This window comes from Mastacembelus armatus, chromosome 14 (assembly GCF_900324485.2).
Source record: "Mastacembelus armatus chromosome 14, fMasArm1.2, whole genome shotgun sequence".
NCBI classification, from domain to species: Eukaryota; Metazoa; Chordata; class Actinopteri; order Synbranchiformes; family Mastacembelidae; genus Mastacembelus; species Mastacembelus armatus.
In genome coordinates, this window is record NC_046646.1 from 6,839,792 (window position 1) to 6,863,426 (window position 23,635).

At 40.8% G+C, this 23,635-nt stretch overlaps 2 protein-coding genes across 2 annotated transcripts; one reads left to right on the forward strand and one right to left on the reverse strand.

Annotated features, from left to right (window-relative positions):
• Window positions 1-15,165: 15,165 nt before the first annotated feature.
• Window positions 15,166-17,460, reverse strand: LOC113143340 (Fc receptor-like protein 4). Its single transcript, XM_026328912.1, has 6 exons — window positions 17,430-17,460; window positions 16,783-16,818; window positions 16,276-16,536; window positions 15,952-16,197; window positions 15,682-15,876; window positions 15,166-15,472 (listed from the first exon to the last, which is right to left on the reverse strand). Exons 1-6 carry the CDS (start codon window positions 17,458-17,460, stop codon window positions 15,363-15,365), a joined length of 879 nt encoding a protein of 292 aa, XP_026184697.1. The 3' UTR covers window positions 15,166-15,362.
• A 3,001-nt stretch (window positions 17,461-20,461) lies between these two features.
• Window positions 20,462-23,020, forward strand: LOC113143346 (uncharacterized). Its single transcript, XM_026328926.2, has 4 exons — window positions 20,462-20,580; window positions 20,812-21,027; window positions 22,040-22,378; window positions 22,570-23,020. The coding sequence occupies exons 2-4, from the start codon at window positions 20,931-20,933 to the stop codon at window positions 22,758-22,760; spliced, it is 627 nt and encodes a 208-aa protein (XP_026184711.1). The 5' UTR covers window positions 20,462-20,580; window positions 20,812-20,930; the 3' UTR covers window positions 22,761-23,020.
• The last annotated feature ends 615 nt before the right edge of the window (window positions 23,021-23,635 follow it).

A 23,635-nucleotide genomic window follows, 5' to 3' on the forward strand; every position in this document is an offset into this window, starting at 1 on the left:
ACATAACAGAAAGAACTGGCCACGATGGACCCAGCGGATCACAAGCCTGAGGGTGCCCTCAACGATCTTTGAGAGGCCCTATCCCGCCAGGGAGTTCTGCTGGGAGTTCACGACCACGCACTCTAAAACTTAATGGAAACGAACAACCAGCTACTCGCCCAGGTCTCCCAGCTCACAGAGCAGATGTGGGTCTTCTTGGCTCGCTTCACCCCCTCAGCTCCAACCTTGTGGCAGGAGGATGATACTGCCGCCTCATGACAACTTCTCTGCCACTCCAGACTTCCTCATGCAAAACTACAGCTCCTCTCTCAGCACCCTGTCATACGCTTTTTCCAAATCTACAAAGACACAGTGCAGCTCCTTCTGGCCTTCTCTGTACTTCTCCATCAGCATTCTCAAAGCAAATATTGCATCTGTGGTTCTCTTTCTTGGCATGAAACCATACTGCTGCTCACAAATGCTCACTTCTGACCTCAGCCTAGCCTCCTCTACTCTTTCCCATAACTTCATTGTGTGACTCATCAGCTTTATTCCTCTGTAGTTTCCACAACTCTGCACGTCTCCCTTGTTCTTAAAGCTGGGCACCAGGACACTTCTCCTCCCTTCCTCAGGCATCCTCTCACTCTCCAAGATCTTATTAAGTAGCCCAGTCAAAAACTCTACAGCCACCTCTCCTAAACACTTCCATACCTCCACAGGTATGTCATCAGGACCAACTGCCTCTCCACTCTTCATCCTCTTCAACGCCTTCTTCGCTTCATCCTTACTGATCTTTGCTACTTCCTGCTCCATAACAGTCACCTCTTCTACTCTGTGCTCTCTAATATTTTCCTCATTCATCAACTCTTCAAAGTATTCCTTCCATCTTTCCATCACACTTGTGGCACCTGTCAACACATTTCCATCCCTGTCCTTGATCACCCTAACCTGCTGCACACCCTTCCCATCTCTGTCTCTCTGCCTCGCCAACCAAATCCACCCTCCTTAGTGTCCAACCTATCATACAAATCCTCATATGCCCTTTGTTTGGCCTTTGCCACCTCTATCTTCACTTTACGCTGCATCTCCCTGTATTCCTGTCTGTTCTCTTCTGTCCTCTCTGTGTCCCACTTCTTCTTAGCTAACCTTCTCCTCTTAACACACTCCTGAACTTCCTTATTCCACCACCAAGTCTCCTTATCTGCTTTCCTCTTTCCAGATGACACACCAAGTACCCTCCTACCTGTCTCCCTGATCACTTTAGTTGTATCTGTCCAGTCATCTGGAAGAAGAACTGACCTCCCAGAGCCTGTTTCAGCTCCTCCCTGAAAGCCACACAACACTCTTCCTGTTTCAACTTCCACCACTTGGTCCTCTGCTCAGCCCTTGTCCTCTTCATCTTCCTCACCACCAGAGTCATCCTACACATCACCATCCTATGCTGTCTGGCTACACTCTTCCCAGCCACTACTTTGCAGTCACTGATCTCTTTCAGGTTGAAACGTCTGCACAAGATGTGATCAACTTGTGTGCTCCTGCCTCGACTCTTATATGTTGCCCTATGCTCCTCCCTTTTCTAGAAAAATGTGTTCACTACATCCATTTTCATCCTTTTTGAGAAGTCTACCACCATCTGTCCTACATACCAAACGTACCCATCACTTCCTCGTCACCTCTGTTTCCCTCACCAACATGTCTGTTGAAGTCTTCCCCAATCACCACTCTCTCACCACTAGGGATACCCTGGATCACCTCATCCATCTCCCTCCAGAATTTCTCCTTCTCTTCTAACTCACATCCTACCTGTGGGGCATAACCACTGACAACATTCAACATCACACCTTCAACTTCCAGCTTCAGACTCATCACCCTATCAGACACTCTCTTCACCTCCAGAACATTCCTGGCGAAATCCTCCTTCAGGATAACTCCTACTCCATTCCTCTTTCCAGCCACACCATGATAAAACAGCTTGAACCCTGCTCCTAATCTATAGGCCTTGTTACCTTTCCACCTGGTCTCCTGAACACACAAGATATCCACCTTTCTTCTCTCCATCATATCAGCCAGCTCTCTTGTTTTTCCCTTGACAAAGTCCCTACATTCAAAGTCCCTACTCTAAGTCCTACACGCCTGCCCTTCCTCTTCTCTCTTTGCCTACGAACACGCCTTCCTCCTCTCCTTCTTCGACCAACAGTAGTCCAATTTCCACTGGCACCCTGTAGGTCAACAGCACCAGTGGCGGTCGTTGTTAACAAGGGTGACGACCGATCCGGTACGGAAGTCATATTTGTGATTGACATGTTTGATTTTGGTTACATTTTATTTCGGATGCCCTTCCTGACACAACCCTCTGTATTTACCGGACTTGGGACCAGTACATGAAGACACTGGATTATGCCCTCTTGTGGTTGCATTATGTATGTCAGGTTGATTGGTGACTCTAAACTGCCCATAGGAGTGAGTGTGAGTGTCTCTATGTGGCCCTGTGATGGACTGGTGACCTGTCCAGGGTGTACCCCTGCCTTTCACCCAAAGAGAGCTGGGATAGGCTCCAGTAGATCCCTGTGACCCTGGTTAGGAATAAGCAGGTATAGATAATGGATGGATGGATGGAAACATGGGGGTACATGCTCATCCTAAAAAAGCCTTATTTGTAAAGATCACTATCTATCTGGATTGTTGCACTTCCAAAACAATGCCCGCTGTCGTGCGAGCTCTTGAATCCTGATACCTCAGGTCTGTGACACATAGACCTCCCAGCAAAGGAATGTGTGGTCTCATAAGAAATGCCCCCCCCCCCCAGACATCCTCCATATCTGTCTCAGGAAGAGGAAGATTGTGTGTATGAGCCAAACACTGACCAGAACCTCTCCATATTATCACATCTCTAATAACAAATTGTGTCATAAGCGTAGACAAATGTGACATGTGGTACAGCCGTGATCAGTATGTGAAAACATGCTCACACAACAGTCTATGACGGTGCTTATTTTTAGGCATGTCACCCTTTCTTCTGTTACGTCACACTACTATCCATTACATTTCTTCTTGTGAAATGACACATTTGTTAGTTGTCTTTTTATCTGCAGGCCATGTTAAGGACTAGAGAATTGTGTTAGTCAATGTTGATGATTCAAGGAAAAGAGCAATGGAACATTGATTTGTTTTCTCAGCTGAAGAACCCAGGATGCTGATCTGGAGAATCCTGACCCACACTAGGACATGACCTCTGCTCTGTCAAGACTAGACCAATCAGTACAGGACACACACATGCACAGAAAACAAGTCAGATTTGGGCTTAGCCATGGCTTCGACGCTTCACCTATTAATATTTTCACAAGAATAATGAGTCAAATGACTATTTGTTATGTGAAGGGAGTTACTCGTAGTGATATATAATCAAAGAAGTTATGACTAAGCTATGCAATCCCCAAGGAGTTTTAGGATCTTTAAGCTAATTTTCTTTTTTTTATGGTCCACTTCACTGTTCTGTTTCAATTTCACTGCTCTCATCAATACTCTATCCAGCAGAGCTGCCACTATCCTGCTAACAAAACAAATAATACTGATCAGCGCTGATTTGGGCTTTCTAATTGGCTCAAAAATAAAAAAGTGGGACTGTACTATATTTTTAAATACTCAGTTAGTGCAAACATCTTTTTACATTTTTTACAGTAACTGCAGTATTTATCATAACATCAGCATGACTGCCATTTTCACCCTGAGCCATAGTAGATGAAATCACAATATCTAATCATAACTGCAAGCCTTTACAGTCGTGGTCTAATGGATAGGGAGTTGGACTTGTAACCTGAAAATTGCAGGTTTGAGTCTCAGGTCAGTAGCACAGAGTGAATAACCAGCCCCCTGTCCACCTTCAATACCACGACTGAGGTGAGGCCCTTGAGCAATGCACCGGACCATGTGTGTGCACTTTGGAATTGGGTTAAAATGCAGAGCACAAATTATTCCTGCAGTACCTGCTTAATGGAGACCCAGCTGCTTGGTGTCACCCTGAGCATTGCCTTAAATGAGCCCTTCATATTGTCATAATACACATTCACCAACAAGACAATCTAGGCTTAGTATGCATCCTACAGAAGCATCTGCAGCTCACAAGCCGAGCTGCTCCCTGGTGTTTTACCACAGCTTCAAAGAAACTGGCAGCTCTTTTTCACACATCTAGTAATTCCCTCCTACATCACTTCAGTAAGAAGCTCAGCATGTTTTATTGTCTTGCTTGGGGGTGTGCTGTTTCTTCATATACATGTGAGGTGTATATTTAGAATAGGTGTGTGTAACTGCAGGTGTTGTGTGGGTCGATGTGAGGATTTACTTTTAATGCTGGAAACAATGACCCATGTTCCGCAAAACCAACCACACACGCATGGGCTCAGATGTGTCAGCACTCAGCACAGCCACATGCACAACTCCACAGGGACTCATTCACATGCACACACACACAGTGAGAGCATTATTGAGAGAGAGATAAACCCAGAGGCACTGGCTCCCATCCCACCCCTCCTTGCATAGGAAACTCCAGCATGAATTCACAGCTCTGTGTGGTTCTGCTGCCACGCATTGTTCATCTGGGTGAAGCAGGTGAGAGATCTCACAGTGGGGAAGCCCTCTGTCTCTCTCTCTCTCTCTCTCTCTCTCTCTCTCTCTCTCTCTCTCTCGCATCATCATTTATCCTTTAATCACTTGCGCATATTTATTATTCACTTCCCACAGGCTATGAATTATTCAACTCAAATTTCCACATGAAAACAGCGAGAGAAGACACAAAGAATGCTCGCTCCTTGTCTTTACTCCTCTTGTCTCCTCCCGTGCATCATCAGGATCATCATCTCCCTCTTCCCTCTGGCATACTCTCCCTCTCTCATGCGCCATTGTCCCTCTGGCAGAGCAGAGACAAAGAAATTAAGAAATCACCTGCATCCAATCACAGTACATGTTTAAAGCAGAAAATGATATTTTAGAAAAGAACGATTTTGCTTATGTGCATAGCAAAACAGCAGTCATGATGCATGAAATGTGAGTCTTTAAAATATCAGGAGTGCTTCGCTTTAAATGGGAGCAGCAAAAGTACACCTGCTTCCCGCTGTTACCAAGTGATTAGGCACAAATCAACAGAAAAGGTCACTGGCCCCTGCTCTGCCCTGCTCCCATTACCATTACACTTCTCTCCACGGCTCCAGGCATACGACCTGTGACAGCCATTAACGGGTGGAAGTGAAATCATTCGTCTTTAGCTTTAGCTGTTTTCTTCCTGTGAAAACAAGACTACTGAATGAATATTGACGCTGTATGTTGTAATTCTGCTGAGATGTGAAAAATGTTGTAAATCAGTGTCCCTGTTTCTCAGGCTCTGCTGTGACACAGCTGTCATGCAGTACACATTCTTCACCCTGTGTGGACAGGAAGAAGATTAGAAATTGGAATTAAAATCGATCGCTCTGTGTGGCTATGATGCTGAAGCTCTTACATCTTACATATTATACGGTCAGAAGTTGCTCATAGATATTTGTATTATTTTGTCAACTGGGAGCAATCTGCACCAGTCAGGAAAAGGATGGTTTCTCTCTTTGATTTTTATTTTAAACCACATTAGTCCAGGTTCCAGTCCACCTGACACACCCGTTGACAGGTTTTTTTTTTTTTTTTTTTGTGGTCCAGGTAATAATCAGTCTACCACTGAAACAAAAATAACCCCTCAAACTCAGCATTACTGCAGAAGCCGGGAATAAAGCATGGAGGAAAGCACAGATCTCTGCTGAGGTGGTGATGCTTCTGCAGGCTCCTGATCACAGCCAGGGCTTTGGCACTGCGAAACCCTGGCACAGAGGGAGGCACAGCAGGACTTAAGAGATGACTTCCTACTCTGTCATGTTTGTGCCCACTCACACAATCTGCCACTACTTCTATCTGGCTCAGCCTCCATGGACGCTCAGTGCAGCTACACCCTTAGTTGGGCTTCCACTCTATGCTCCACACTCATATTTATGGAGGGAGACAAAAAAATTGACACATTAAAAGACCTATAATATGCCAAGTCAGAACCCAGAAATTTAATTTTATTAAAAAATCCTGCTATGAATATAACAAGCTACAAAATGTCAGCAAACAAAAATTAAAATATGTGGTTTAGAAAATATTAAATGAATTTCTTTTTTGTATCCCTTTTAAATTTCCTTCATTAAAGTCTGGGCTTTGCTGCCAGAAGGTCAGACAACTGACTTTACCTCTTTAGCAACACATTCACACATCCATTTATAGCCTAATGTTCAACTCACTCCATAATTTATTAGTGACTAATATTAGGCACAATGCCTAATGAGACTGTCTGCCAAAGCACTATAGCAGTGATATGCCCGCAGTATTTTACTACATATTCTTTCATTATAGGTTTTATTTAGCTTTATGTTGCATTAGACACTTGTTTCAGAAATTAGGAGTTGCTTAAATATTTCAGATCAAAACATCTGTGTTGACCTAAGAACTTTGGCGTGAAAAAGCATACATGCAGCAAGACCACTTTCAACTTGTAAAGCATGTTCAATGGGCACAACTTAGTAGACACAGACAGACAAAGAGAACTTCCTTCCTTCTGATTGTCTAACATTGCTCAGTAGGACAAAAGCCACAGTGAAAAAAGTCTCTTCTTTCTGTTCTCATTTGCATTTTAAATGGCAAAAGCCACATAATGAAAGTGCTATAATGCAGCAGAGGTGCATTATAGCACAGAGGACACTCAACTATGAAAAAGGACAGGATTATGAATTTATTTTTACTACATGTTATACAAATAAATGAACTATACAAACAGTTAAATCATTTAGACCATGTCACCATGGCACTATGCTGTGGCAATGTTTTCTCAGAGGAGTGATTTAATCAGAAGTACACCCACTGTTTGATTAAAGCCTAAACTTTGTATTGTCCCACAAAAAATCCACTGCCTGATAACTGACTGCTAAGGTATGTAATCATGTTGTGCTCCAGTTCATTGATAAACCTAATCAACTGTGGACGATATCAGAGGGTTAATAGCATGCTCCATTATTAACTAAATCTGCATGCATTTCAGATTTTTAACAGGATTTTAACATAATATGATACTAACAGAATATGCAGTACTGGCTGTATTTTGCGGTTTGGGCAGGTTATTCTGTTTCCTTTTATTTAGTTTTTTTGTGTATGTCGGGGTTTTGGTGGCTTATTTTACTGACCAATGTGAGCAAGTCAAAGCTGCAGTGGCAACACAGGCACAGGAGGACCGAGAACTACATCAGCAGAAATTCTGTATTCTCTTTTTCTGGCTCTTTATATTTATCACTTCCCACTGGGTTACCCATCAACAATGCAACCCTTTGAACACCCTTTCAAAACTGTTTTCACAGCCGACTGTTTTTTATTTGTTGTTTAACAAATTTTTCTCTTAAAAAAACTATAGGCCAACTAGGAAAATAACTGGAGCTTAAGAATGGTAGTGATAGATGGAGATGGGGTGAATGAAACAGTGCTTGTTAACATAGCAGGAAATCAAATAACTGTGATTCTGAAAATCATAAAAATCAGGTAAGATAAGGTTTATTGATCTGTGAAGGAAAATACAAGGTCAGATTAAATGACAACTAAAGAGCACCATGTTCCCTAAACCTAAATCTTTGCAGTCAGGACTCCTGGAGCTAATGTGCTATTTGATTCACTAATATTCAAGTAATGAAACACATTCTCAGTAATGTAGAAACACCTACATGCCACTTTGTTATCATCCTGTGGTAGTTACTTTAATTAGTACAATATACAGGAACGGTATGTATCAGCAACCGTTAACATTAACCACACAATCACATCCAGCCTAAAATCCTACAGGCAGAAAAGGACAGGCACGAATTTTAGACAACCAAGCCATCGGCATGTTTTCCAAATGTGAAGCATTCGTTGTCTCAATCCAGTCTAATGTGGCCATGACTTTTTTTTACAAGTAACAGCAGAAATCTGAACTGCTTGAGAATTGATGGCATAATTTAAGTCATACATTGGTCTATAACTAATCTGCATCATTAAAGCTTTGCATTGACCTAAATGAACTGATGTGGAAATGTTCAAAACATTCAGGATTTGACGAAAGAAACGAGTGAGCCATGACAGTAACAACAGATTTTCATACGTTTTAAACTTGAATGCTTTTTAAACTATCCTGGTTTGACTGTGCTCCTGTGATCCAAGAAGAGGTTTGTTGAGCAAGACAACACTGACATAAGGTAGGAACCAAATGATGGTTGATAGCTCCAAAAATAGATTAAAAGTACTTTTATTTTGAAACATCCCAAATGAAATGGTGGGAAAATGAATAGGGACAGGAAATTAATACTGAACTCACCATTAACCTTGCATTAATTTTAGGAAAATGGCAGCGCTATGGATCATTTGGATCATCCTTTCCTACAAATCTGCCTTGTTTATGCTTTAGATCTCGACTCTTTGGCAACATAACTTTAATTAGCCTTCCAACTTCAGTATATCACTTGGTCAATGTGAAATGTTTTCCCAAAGAATGAATCAGATACTTAAAAATAATAGTAAAAGTATTACAGAGAAAGTACACTGCTGTTCAGTCTGCAAGAATTTGCAGAAGCACTTCCTCTGGGATTAAGATGTTCTGTGGGAAAAGAATATATATCTTAATTTATTGCAATCACAGATGAGAGATATATCTGGATAGATAAGTATACCCATGCATTTCCAATTAAAACTGGATTGAAGTGTGCATGGTGAGACTACAGCCTTAATCTGCAGAAATTTGGTTACCGAATTCCTTTTTCACACATGGGTTAGGGTTACTCTCACTACTCACAAGCTATTATGAGATCATAACAAACCACTGTCTCCAAACACACTTAGAGGGCAGTCCCAATACTTCCCTTATTACTCAATCACACTGGTCCACCAAAAAACAAAGTATTTTTGTAATGCTATGCTTTTTTTTTTTTTATAGCAATTTGGCTGTAAAGAGGTGACAGCACGAGTGATGAAACAGATGGGAAATGACAAACAACAAGGGTCTCCAGCCCAGAGACCTGAACCAGGGACACTGCAGTCCATGGTTGGTGTACCTTGGCTCTTTGGAAGTTTACAGTTAAACCTGCATCTGATTCAGAACAGATCCTCTTGCGAAACCACACCAATAACCAGTACTTTATGAACTGGTCAATATCATGTGCTGTAAAGTGGATGATTTTCTGAGTTTTACAGTCAATTCAAATTAAGTTCAGTGATTGTGTCACAGGCCATATTGCAGAATATCCTAACATCTCACTTCTGAAATGACTCCACCCAAATGGTTGGATTACAATTTGACCATGTGGTAATTTGATTAATTGCCAATTTCTAAGGGGAACATCGAGCACCAAACCATTCACATATTTGCGAAGCTACTTAAAATTGGATATTTCTAAACCGATATAGCAATTTCCTTGAGTCATCCAGCATGTCCACTGTAAGCCGAAAGGAAATGTGAGGATTGAGGTTCTGCATTACACAAAACCAGACATTCATAAACATGTGTCTGGCACCATCTACTGTCATTTATTAGGTGGTTCATCACTGAGTGATGACAACAATGTGACGAGAAAATAACGTGATTTAGGAAAAAGGTTCTTGGTGAGGGGCAGCTCAGTTGATTGGTGGTTAGCACTGCTGCCTCACAGCAAGAAGGTTCCTGGTTTGAAACCCATCAGAGGCCTTTCTGTGTGGAGTTTGCATGTTCTCCCTGTGCTTGTGTGGGTTTTCTCCAGGTACTCTGGTTTCCTCCCACAGTCCAAAAACATGTATGTCAGGTTGATTGGTGACTCTAAATTGCCCATAGGAGTGAGTGTGAGTGTGTGAGGTTGTTTGTCTCTATGTGGCCCTGTGATGGACTGGTGACCTGTCCAGGGTGTACCCCTGCCTTTCACCCAAAGAGAGCTGGGACAGGCTCCAGCAGATCCCTATGACCCTGGTTAAGGAATAAGGTTGGACATGGCATGTTTTTCTACATAAAACCAATAAAAATGCAGCCTTTCATAATGTAAACAATGCAAGGTCTCTGACACAAAGGAATAACCACCCATAACTTAATCTGTGAGAGTCACACAACACAGACATGGCTCACTGACTACACCAGAGGAGGAAAAAGCACCCTTTTTACTTATTAAATACTATTTAATGTTCATGGTTGATTCATCCACTTGCAGTGGGCATAATCTTATCATCAAATGATAATATCTAAAGCAAATTTGAAGATAATTCAAATTTGTGGAGCACAGGACTTTTTGAAGTTTAATGTTCGTCCCAGTGGACGTCAGGATTAGGAGACAACAGAAGGAACCAGATTGTTTAGGATCAGTCTGCTGTGGTTGGGACCTTTCTGGACATGTCATGGTTATAATGTGATCTTGTCATCAATTAAAAAATCAAAATTTTCTTTAGAGAATTGTCTTCCTAGATCTTGTAGGCACAGGAAAAACACACGCCTTCTGGGACAAGTGCAACACTAATCTGCTTTGTGCCACACTGAAACTACTTCAAGGAAGCTCAATGAAAATTACAACACACACAGTGACGACTTAAACATGTAACAAAATTCACCTGCACACACACACAGAGGACACAGATAATCATATAGTTACAAATGTGCAGAAACATATACACTAACTCATACATACACAGACTAAATACCTTCACTACCTTCACAGACTTCATGTTATACATAAAGTTTTTTTTTTACACTGTGTACTTATTGTCCATCGCTATTGTCTTCAAAAGATAAATAAGATAAATTCACATAGTTTATTGGCCCATACACCACCAGGACTAAGGAGCTAGTGGTTGATATCAGGACATCAAAAGCACCATGTCAGTCAGTCTGCATTGATGGACAGGAGAATGAGACTGTGCAGACCTTCAAGTATCTGGGGGTGGTACTGGGCAAAAAACTGTGGTCTGCTAATGTGGATGCAGTGTACAGAAAAGGGCGGAGCTGCCTCTTCTTCTTGAGACGGCTCGTTTCCTACCATGTCTGTTTAAGTTGCACTTTTGGATGGCATGTAGCCACCAACCCAAGACAGATGGAAGGAAGTAAAAGAACAAGAAAACCAAATTGGACAGAAGAGACTGGGAAACCAGAAGATTTCTGTGTCACTATATGAGGCTGTGAAAGGCTTCAATAGTTTGTGCGATCACTCTGCTGATGGAAAGTTGTGACAGACACAAGTCACCACTACTTCACTGTTGCATTTTTCCAGTTGCCAAATACCTCAGTGTTGTAATCACTTTCATTTCTGGTGTTATGGCATTACCACGTTGGGTAGGAGATGTGAGCGCAACCCTAATAAGTTCAACCACAAACTCTTAAGCCTCTTAAAAGTCCTCCTCTCTATTCTTAACAATTTTTACCTGAGGAGTTGTTTTTAGGGCTAAGATGTTTCGTGAATCATTTTTATCTTTACTAAGATTTAGTCCTAAATTTAAGGGGAAATTTTTGTGAATACGGGCCCTGGAGTTCTTCCAAATATAGAGGTGAGAGACTGCAGTGCGGTTTACATCCACTAGATGTCCTCAGCGAGTCAAAAACTGTTTGTCTTGACTACCTTTTTTCTACAAAGAGCTGTTCCCATAGTTCAAATAGTTCCTCAACCAAGGAGGGTAACTGTCGGTGAGGACGTTAATATGGAAGTCAAATTGAGTTTTGTCTCTTTCCCACTCGTGTTAGTAGGTTGCAGCCTGTTGTGTGTCTTCCCATCCAATGATATGAAGTCTTCTCCATCATAACCCAAAAGCAAATATCCATCAACCTCACCAGTCTCATCATCCCATTCACAGCCCACTATCCTGGAAAATGTGAAGACGACAGAGAGAAAGACAGAGACTGCAGTAAAAACCAGAATGATACTGTAACACAGTTATCAGCGGATATCAGATATTTAAAAGACACTGAACCATGGACCCTAAAAACAGGACTATCTTAAATCAGGGAATTTTTTTTAGGCCATATCGCCCAGACCTAGAATCTGAACACACCTGGTCTCCTCTACTGAGAAAAGCCTCCTCAAGTCCCGCCCTCTCATTCCTCAGTCCTCTGGCTGGCACCAGCTTCACCTGAAATCGTCATAACTCCAGCAAAAACTGGAACCTTTGAATTCACATCTTCTTCAGGCTATTGGTGGTTTCCTAAATATTTGTTTCAGGTATGTGATTTTTATTAATATGAAAATTACTTATTACACATATTTGATGAATTGACTTGACAACACAATAAGTAATTCTGGTGTCACAAATAAGGAAAATCTGAAAACATTTTTGATTTACTTTACTGTTAGCTAGCTGGGTCTCAAACTCTTAGAAAAGTCCACCCTGAGCCTGATCATACCTAGTATGACCTCTGGCTGACACCAGCTTCACCTCAAATCCTCACAACTTCAGCAAAAACTGGATGACTCCAAAATATTTTTATCAGGTGTGTTTGTTAATACTAAAATGACTTTATATACATTTTCATTTATTGACTTGACAACATTAAGTAATTCTGGTGTCCAAATGAGAAAAAAACTTTTAAAACACTTCCCTGGTACCTCAACCATTTACTCATTGAAAAATCAACCAAGAATTAGTAAAGATTTTCCCTGCACAACCACCACGCATTATCGCAAACAGTTTTAGAAGCAATTAATTTAACATTCACTTCATTCAAATCAATAAATGAGCTGATACATGAAGAACAAGTTTGAATGATTTAATATTGAATTATAGGAATTTAATATTTGACACAATATGATGATGACCTAAAAATCTCCAACTGGCTTTAATGTTAGACAGAGCAGCCTGAGTCAGAACCAGGCTAAATAAACATGAACATACCAGCAGGGAGAAGGAGAGGGAGGCGAAAAAGGCAGAGTCGATGGAGCTGACTCAGTTGGCCTCGTTCCTTGCCGTGTGAAGACATCCTGGCTCATTTACTGCTGTTAATGTTCACATGGAATTATTTGCCCCACTATTCTCATTTATTTAGCAGATAAACGACACACAGGCTGAACCTCAAACACACAAACGTTCAGTCATTTAACACAACAGCTGTTTCTGTTCTACTGCTCAGGCCTTCTCACTTTACAAACCAGGTAGCTAATATTTAGAAAAACCTGGAGATAGAACAAAGGCTAAAAATGATGGCAACGCGAAGAGCTCACATCAACAATGAGAATGTGCAGTATTTTTGAGTAATTAACAGCCAAACAAAGCAAATTAACTAATTAACTAAAATCCACTGGTACAGTTAATCTTACTCAGTGACAGCAGGACAGCTTCAAGCCATTCAAAATGTTCAAAAAAAGAGAAAACTTGCAAGAAGGACTGGAAATTAAGTGAAGTCCAGATTAGTGTGCGTGTGTCAGTCTAGTCCTTGGGTATTCAGAAGTCTGACTGTTCCAGTCTGTTTGTGGGAGCCCAGATGCTTCAATACTTTTTCCAGATGACAGGTAAAGTAAAGAGTGTATGTAAGGGGTGTGTTGTCACCCACAATGCTTGTGGCTTTGCAGGTGCAGCATGTGATGTAAATGCCTGTGATGGAGGCGCTGCTGGGATATCATGGCTGTGGTGTTAGTGTTGATGGAGCAGCTGAGATCCTAATCTGATTTTGTGTTTATCCCTTAAAAATTAGGAGATTATCAGCCTCGCTCTTGTATGTTGTACGTTTTCTGTATCTGACATCCAGTGTAATGGAAACATCTTAGCTTAGCAAAAAGACTGGAAACGGTTAGCACATCTTAGCATAAAGTCTGGAAAGAGCTAAGCTTAGCTTAGCATAAAGACTGAAAACAGTTAGGTCAGCTTAGTATAAAGACTGGAAGCAGTTAGTTTAGCTTAGCATAAGGGTCTGCACTGGTCTGATTTTATATACCGGTTCACATTAAACACAACTTCTGTCTGTGGAATAGTTACCAATTGAAGTTTAATGACATTTAGTCTACCTTTTAGTTTTTTAAAAAATTAATTTAATTCATATGATTTTTCCTATGAGGGCAACAAGGTTAGCTTAGCTTAGCATAAACACTGGAAACAACATAGCTTTGCTACACTGATCTGTGACTCTGCACTTGATCTACTTATTTTGAGTTTAAACATCTGCACTTCAGGGGCTGTATGTGGTGTAGTGTGCCTGACCATGAATGTGGTGACACTGCTTCAACTCCTAGACCAGTTGACCTGCACTGCATATCCTCCCTTGCTCTCCTTCGCACATTTCTTGTCTCTCTCCACTGTCCTATAAGAAATAAGGGCAAAAACTGCCCAAAGTTGTAAGCTGTGATGTTTCAGTTGTAGGTCTACATAATAAACTGACCACTGCATCTGTATATATATAATTTGTATATTTATACATATATGCTTCAGCCACTCCTTTGGCAATATGCTGCTATGCACTGTTAAACTTTGTAAGATGATAAATAAAGTTCAGTGAAGAAAAGAGAAAGTCATCATGAGTCAGGAGTTGCGACACCAGAGCTAAAAAATTGTAAGTGGTGTCCTTTCTTCCCTTTGGTCAAAAAAATATACAAATAAATAATATGATGGTAAAATCTACAGAAATCAGAGGAAAATTGGCGAAATTAGGTTAGTAATGGAAGATTTAGCCATGTTGGTACAGGGGATTTCATTCATTAAAAATAAATCACCAGACCTTTTTGATATGTTAGGATATTTTTCAGATTGTGACAATATTTGAAGAAACTGAATTTTGTTCCATTTTGTTTTGAAATTAACACCACTGAGTGTGTGTGTGTATGTGTGATTTTTACATTATATTGTAAACAAAGAACCAAAAGGGAAATAAACACAAGATCCAGAACTACAGAACTGACCAGATGCAGAACTGACACAGCTCCATGCAGGTAACAGGGGCAGGGTTCATCATCCAGTACCAGTCAGCACAGTCAGTGGTTCTGATGTGTCAGTGGCCAGTAAAAGTTGTAGCAGTGTGTACTGTCCTTGGTGCTGAATTCCGAAACTTTTCTTTAGACTCTCATGAAACTTTTCACACCAGCAATGTGGAAAATAAGGTTTTCTGCCTGTCGGCACAAAAGGCTTCATATAGAGACAGATGTTTAAAGTAACCAGGACATTTACTCTAATACTTTTTATTTCTGCTATGTTGATTTGAGTGACAGGTTTGTACAAAACACATGATCTTGGTACTTTCAGTACCACTGTATAAAACTGTAGAGAGGACTCCTACTGTTGTTGTACTCTGACAGTACACACAAATATCAGAGTACTTCTGGAGTTTGTCAGGTTTTTGGACCTTCGTTTAAAATGTGCAGAGTTTAGAGAAAGAGAAACACGGTTCAGAAGTGATGCTCAGTGGTGACTGTGATGACATCATCAAAGTCCTCAGCCAATTGCTGCTCAGCCTGGGCAGGTGTTGCTGTCACCATGGAGACAGGCACATCATTTCCTGTCAGAGGAAACAATCATATAATGTGCAGACAATTTATAAACAACTTTAAAAAGAGTCAAAACATTTTAATGTTATAAATAATATATGTACAGTATATAACTGTGATGCTGTGGATTGATTGATTGATTGATTGATTGATTGATTGATTGATGGTTGGTTGATTGATTAATTGGTGTCTGTCAGGTCAGATTCAGCGTGTTTGTTACCTGTGGGTCTGTGTCGATATAAAGACACCATGAGGAGAGTAGAGATAAAGTACGGACAGAACACCACCAGGTAATGGACCACTGTGAACACCTGCTGGAGCTGGGTGGAGACAGGGGGTGGGGCTGTAGTAGATGACAGGGCTGTTGAGGAAGGCAGAGCTGTGGTAGAGGACAGGGCTGTGGTTGTAGGTTTTTCTGCAGACAGAAGTTTACCTGATCAGGTGCATATGTGGATAAAATAAGAGTTTAAATCAAAGTGAAGCTGCTGACCTGTGACAGAGATCCAGCTGGGTGGAGACTCTCCATGACCGCTGATGTTACACTTGTAGATGCCTTCATCAGCCTTGGAAACATTGTGGATGGTCATGTGACCGTAAGGCTCAGCCCTGATAAGGGATCCATGTTTATAGAAATCAGCTGGGAGGTTGGAGGGGGGGCTCTTTGTTTTACAGTGCAGAGTAACATCATGTCCCCCCATCACAGGGAGGACTGGACTCTGCAGGATCACTGCTCCACCTCAACAAAGAGACAAACTAAGCATTTCATCCATTTCCATACAGCTTCATCAATACTAACTCCACAGGCTCATCTTACCACTGACAGTGATGGTGATGCTGTTACTTCTTGCTCCCTCTCTGGACTCACACCAGTAAACTCCACTGTCCTGATGGAGGATGTAGCTGATGGTACATGAGGAACCAGCTGGTTTTCCCCACCCAGCTCCACATTGAGACTGTCGTCTGGTTGTGTTCCTCCTCAGTGTCCATCCAGCAAAGCTGTTGTCCTCCTTACAGATCAGAGACACAAACTCTCCTTCAAACATCTGGGAGCTGCTGGGACTCACAGTCAGATGAGCTGTGGGGAACAGGGGAGGACATGTGCTCAGGACCTTCTCAGTGAAACTAAATAGTCTGTGAAACCAGACACCTGCTGCAGCTTCTCAACAACTTTGAAAACATTCTAGATACAATTAAAATTCTAAGAGATATATTATATATACTATATACATGTATGTACTATATACATATAGGTTATACTATACTGCTATTGTACTACTACTTATACTGCTACTTATACTACTGTAAAAAAAAGTTCACTGACCTTGGTCTGTTGTCCAGCTCAGCACTGACATCACAGCTACAAAGAAGAGTCAGATCAGTGTGAGGTTTAACATGGACCAGATAAAACAGGACAAACACTGACAAGTGAACACAGAGCGATGCTGGTTAAACTGGTGCAGAATGAACACAGACAGGAGGAAACAGCTCTGTGTGATGTTCTGCACTGGGACGTTATACTGGGACGTCTTCATCACTCTGACCCAGAGTGAGATCAGATAATCACAGAGTGTCTGGATCCAGCTGCTGCTGATGTATTCCTATGAGCCACTCTATAAAATATAAAGTAATTCTAACTACAGGAAGTGCCTTTATAACCTCTAATAACATCCCTGCAATATATAGAGAACATTGGATGTCCAATATTCATGTTTTATGGCTGTTAACTGTGTCAAAGTCTATTTTACACTGGTTCTTGTTTTTGGTGTAAAACAATTAGACTGTTCTTTTGAACATTGTTCTAAAATACTGCTCTTCCCACTGCAAATGTTCGAAAGACATTGTCAGAACCAAACTGCAACCAAACTGTGCAGACTTGGTCCCCAAGCAGACACTGGTGGAACAGAAATGTCTGAAGTTCTGATCAAACTGTCTGAACCTGTTAACATAAGCACAGAGAGAGTTACTTACAGATCAGACAGAGCAGAGACATGTCCTCCATCCTCACACCCAGTGACATGAGGTCTGATCTTAAATCAGTTCATGGTGACGGAAAGTAAAACCTCCTCCTTCCTGTGTGACTGCTCTTTTCCTCTGACCCCCACACAAGAAGAACATTTCTTTGTTCAGTTGCAACAAAATTCTAAGAAAGTCACAGAGAAAACTTGAGTTTCATGAGGAAAAACAACCAAAATGTAAAACAGAAGATAAAGATGTGCATGAAATGTGGACTGACAGTGAAACTATCCTTGATGGATGAGTGTGTTCCTGCTGCTCTGACCACAGGCATAATAGGATTTTTGTTCTTACATTTAATTATTCAAAGACAGAGTTTAATTAAATGTCTGCCTGTTTCCGTGAAATAGTGGCTGTTCTAAATATTCAGTATTAATTGAAAAATCTGTAGATGACAGTGGTTGTAGAGCTGAGAGGAAGTGGCAGGATCTCTCTGCTTCAACCACTGAACTAATGTGGTTAGAGACTGAATGCACACGTTATTGTAAATGTCCAAGACACATGCTGCATCTTCATCTGCAAGTCTTAGACTTGTACATGTACCAACTGTTACATGCTTAATATTTAATGCATGCTTTCCCATTCACATTTTACACATGCACAAATATGGCTGTTACTCACTTACTCAGGTACTTGTAAGTACATTTTTTTAAATTTCCATTTTATTTTTTTATTTTTTTTATTTCCACCGTGTGAACAATTGAAGCAGCAGCTCCCAAACCTCAGATCTTTTGCTTTTATTAGCACATACTGGACTCTCTGGTTATGATAGATAGGTTTACCAACAATGAGACACATAGGAGGAAGGTATTTTAGTTTTCAGTGTGTCTTTGTGTGATTAGACGATTCATCTAATCCCATCAAATCGAAATGACGTGTTTTGAATCTTTGAACTGGTGTGATGTCCAAACTGACCCAGCAGTCTCAGCACACTTGTTTCTGTGCAGACAGAAGTGAACCAGTGAAATTACTTAGAATTAATTAAAATTAGAATATCATCAAAAAGTTGATTTATTTCAGTATTTCAGTTCAAAAAAGTGAAACACATAGATTCATTACAGACTCTGATATATTCCAAGAGTTTGTTTCTTTTAATTTTGATTATTGCAACCTACAGCTAATGAAAACCCCAAATTCAGCATCTCAGAAAATGTGAATATTACTTAAGACTTACTGATTTTTAACACAGAAGTGTTGGACTACTGGAAAGTATGAACAGGTACAGAACTCAATAGGTCAGGGTTCCTCGGAAGCCCAGGTTGCTCTCTCTGCTTCAACCACTGAACTAATGTGGTGAGAGACTAAAGCCTAATACATACTCGATGAGAAGCGAGAAATTTGTTGGTTTTCTCGAGGTGGCGAGAAGAAGAAAAAAGTTTGTTCCATATGAAGACACACAAATGGCAAATAACTTGTAGACAGACAATACGTTGCATACGGAGGAGCGCGTCTGTCGTAAGACATGGCAATACCTGTTTTGTTTTTTTAAAATTAATTATTTATTTATATTTTTGTTTCGTTTTGACAGGTAATGAAAGAATAACTCAATTTATGTCAGTGTCAAGTAATATTGGAATACCCCAATGTATGTCAGTGCCTAGTAGGTGTGTTGTATGGGCATGCAACTGTTTATTGTCTAATTATTATTATTATTTATTATTTATTTATTTTATTTTATTTTATTTTTTTTTAGGTAATGGGTAATAAGAATATTCTTGGGCAATGTCTAATATGTGTGTTGTATGCATGCAACTAGAGTGTGTCTGATTCTAGTGCTTCTCCAGTGTCCTGCTGTGCACAATGTAAAACAAAGCACTTACAGTGGGTGGCGTTGCCTCTCTCCCTCCCTCCACAGGCACCTCCTTGACTTGAGCACAATCAATCACTCAGGCACACTCTGTTCTCACTCCTCTAGCTCTGTCCCTGTTTTGTTACAATTCCTTATCTGCTTCTCTCAGCCAATGCTGGGCCAACGCCCAATATCAACTTTTTCAGCTATACTTCTCACTTTTCCTACTGTCTCCTGTCAGAACACACACACATACACTCTTAATTTTCTATGGCAGGGTTATGAATTAATATTGTTTATCAATTTAGAACATTTCAAATAAACACAACCAAACAGCAATTTCAGGACACACACTTCTACGTGCTACTTCAACAGACAGAGGGCTTGTGTTATCACTGTCAGGTTTCCACCCTCCCGCTGATTCACACGAGAAACACAGAAGACAGACACAGACAGACACACAGTAATATGGACATTTATACTTTTTCTATGTCCAGTAGGCAATTGGTTCATTACTGAAGTGTCATTTTCTAAACGATTTCTGAGTCTTTTTCAACTCAAGGAACTTAACCCTATTTTAGTGACACTCACTGGCCCGAACGGTTACTGGGTTTCTTTCAACCCAAGAAAAGTCTTTGTAACAATGTATAAACGTTTATAAGAGTAATGATATTATAAATGAAATAAGAAAATATGTAAATTTATTTCCCAATAATCATAAGTGAAATTAGTAAGATTTTATTTCCAAACAATTATAAATGAAGTTAGTAAATGTGTAAAATTTATTTCCCCAACATTAGCCTACATTTTTAAACTAAATTTTATTTGAACCATGAATGAGCGAAAATGCTCATTTTTCAATTAATAAAAACTTAAGAGAGTGTGGGCTGCTTCTGGATTTGTAACTACTTCAATAATGAGGTCCAAGTTTAAGAACCCGTTAGGAGTAAAAATATTATGTAAATATATTCATTATGTACGGTGGCCGACAAGGGCAAACGCGCTGCAAGAGAGAAACGCTTGCAGCGTTTCTCTTTTGCAGCGGGATCAGCCAGGGCGGGATCAGCCAGGGCGGGATCAGCCAGGGCGGGATCAGCCAGGGCGGGATCAGCCAGGGCGGGATCAGCCAGGGCGGGATCAGCCAGGGCGGGATCAGCCAGGGCTGCTACGCGCATGCGCGATTCATTCGCAGTAGGAACACGGATGTGTGAACGTCTCCTGCTGTGACTGCAGCTCGGAGGGATTGCTGCGAGAGGACTGGGCCGCCTGTAAGTGCTTTGGGACAGCGGCTGCAGCTGATGCGGCAACTTGAGAAGTGTAAGCCCGGTGCAGTGCAGACACATCAGAGTCTCCAAAAGTCTCCAGTAACACCAGAAAAAGTCGCCCGATTTGGCGCTAGTCGCTTTTTAAAAAATGTGTCGCTAGAGGGGTCTGAATACTCGGTAAATATAGCGACAAAGTCGCTAAGTTGGCAACACCGATGTTCTTATCCGCTGTATTGTAGTATCACATTCCGAAAATGCTTAGCGCGTGTGACGTGTGCTGCAGTGGGAGGGGCCTCTCAAGAGTTGGAGCTCCACCTCCTGCTGCTAACCGAGAAACTCTTGACTTGCCGAGAAATGGGGCTATATCAACAGTGAAGATGGCAATATGCACAATGAGCACGGATGGGGGGTTGTGCCAAACGACGTATGCCACTACGCTGGATGTCACGTGTCTATGGGTGGATTTGGTTTTGGAGTTTGTCTGTCTCCAGCTGTGGAGGTGAGCTCAATGTTTATTCACACTGTTGTTTTAGATAGAGAGAATATATTCCCAAGTGACAAAAATATGTTTTTGTATATTTTCTAAAAGTATATTGAGTATACCTGGGTACTTCTGCTTACCAAAGTAGTACACTACTGTTAAAATATACTTGAAACGTTTCACCTATACTTGCTGCAAATGTAAAACATATATACTGGCATTAAACTTACAGTGTATCACTAATACACTTTGAGCCAAAGTAAATGTACTTGAAATATTCTCTGAACTCACTTTAAGTATGTATGAAATACAGATCAATGGTGTTTGAAATTTGAAACAAATACATAAAGTGTATTTTTTAAAGTCTTTTGGTATTTTCTGTGAAAATTAGCCGACTAATGACTTCATTAAATATGGCAGCGCGTAAAACAACGAATGATGATGATATTTTCTTGTAAAGTACCAACAATAGGTGAAAAATGTTTTTAATGTACCAAAACAGATTTCTAATGCAGCTTCCAGTGTATTAAGTGCAACTTAAGTGGTTTCATTTTAACACAACTTCAAGTACAATGAAACATTTGAAAAGTATACTCAATACACTTTTAGAAAATATTCAAAGATATAGATTTAAGATGTATATTTTTTTCACTTGGGAAATGAGCAGTAATTGGTGCAACAGTGTAACTTTCACTTGGGTTAAGTACTTGCTGCGGGAGCTGCTGTTGAAGCTGAACTTAAACACTGTAGGAAATGTTAAAGGTCCGACTGATGTCTTTAATATCATGTTGACACTTATTTCATTATTTCTTCTTTATTTTTGGGAAACTGTTGTGTATACAAACATAATCAGTATGGTACTGCAGACTCCCCGCAGCCTAAATGTAAATAAATATTTCTGATGGTGTCATGTTTCCACATGAACACAATCTAATGTGTGCCAAATGTGATGGTATCCTGTTGTTTTGGGACGACGAAGAAGTGTAGAGTAACATTGTTCTGAACCTCTGTCTGTTCCTCTATTCTTCAGATCAGATAAACATCAGAGCTAAACCTGGAGAGGCTGTCACTCTGTTATGTCGAGCTCCCAACAGCACAGAGATCAGAGTTTCACAGTGGGTCAGAGATGACCTGGAACCAGAATATGTGTTTATGTACCGGGACCATCAGTCTGATCCAGAAAACCAGCATCCGTTTTTTAAGGAACGGGTGGAGCTGATGGACACACAGATGAAGGATGGAGACGTGTCTGTGATTCTGAAGGATGTGACATTTAATGACACTGGAACATACAAGTGTTGTGTCGCCCACAGTCAAACAAAAGCACAGAAACTCATCAGAACCATCCACCTGACAGTTGTTTCACCAGGTGAGTGCGTGTTTGTCTGATGTGCGACCAGCTGGTTTTTTTATTTTCCAGATGTTGTTGAGACTTTGTAGAAAACAGCTGGATGAGTGATGAGGTGAAAGTGCAGGAGATAATGTCTGACAGGAGTTTGTTCTGTTCTTCAGTCATCACCTACCTGACAAATCAGCCCTCACACTTGTTCTTGTCTGCAGGACACACTGATGAACACATCAAGGATGGAGGAGACAAGGGTGGAGGAAACAACGATGTAGGAGACGAGCGTAAATATGGTGGACGTGCAGCTAGCCTGTTACTGTTTGCTGCTGTTGGTGTGGTGATCTATACAAAACTAAGAAGAAAACAAGAGCAGAGTTCATACCAACGTCCTGCTGATGAAGTTTGATATTGTTTGCCAACAACAGGGTCGGTGGTTCGATCCCCAGTCTCTCCAGTCCAGGTGTTGAAGTGTTCTTGGGCGAGCTGCTGAATTATTAATATTGGACTGTAGTACATCTGTTTATGTTATTGTGATGGGTTGGAATTAAAGATGAATCAAATCTATGTATTAATTATTAAGGGTTTGTATAGAAATTGTTGGATTCATTGTTTGGTTGTTTTTTGCAGTGACACTAAAAACTAAAAATAAAAAAGCATAAAATCTCAGCAGTAGACCTGTTGATACACACCTGATGTTACCTGAATGCTGCTGAACCTGTTCCAGACAAACCACATCACAAACACACCTCAGCGTTTACCAAGCAACAGCAGGCCACAAGACAAAGAGCTTAACTATGCTGCCACCTGGTGGTTGTTTCTTCCCATTGTATGGACTGTGTTCATAAGCAGTTTTTATCCATTTACATATATGTATACATATGTCACACCCACACAGTCACCAGCAGTTAAAGAAGTACTGAGGTTCTTTACTGCAGTAACAGTAGAAATCCTTTTGAAATGTTACTGCAGCACAAAGGTATCAGCATCAAAATGTACTTGAAGTAGCAACAGTAAAAGTAGTGATTCTCCACAATGGCATATTAATGTTTATGATAGTATTGGAGGACAGCATGGTGGATTCGTGTTTAGCGCTGTTGCCTCACAGCAAAACGGTTCCTGGTTCGAAACCCAGCTGTTACACTGTCACATGTTCATGAAATTTCCACATAAACGCAGGGGTGTGACGTAGTGATGACTGGCACACTATTGTGATATGTGGCTAACAAGTAGAAGTAACACTGTATGTTTTGTATGAAGATGCAGGCTACATGAAGTGTGATT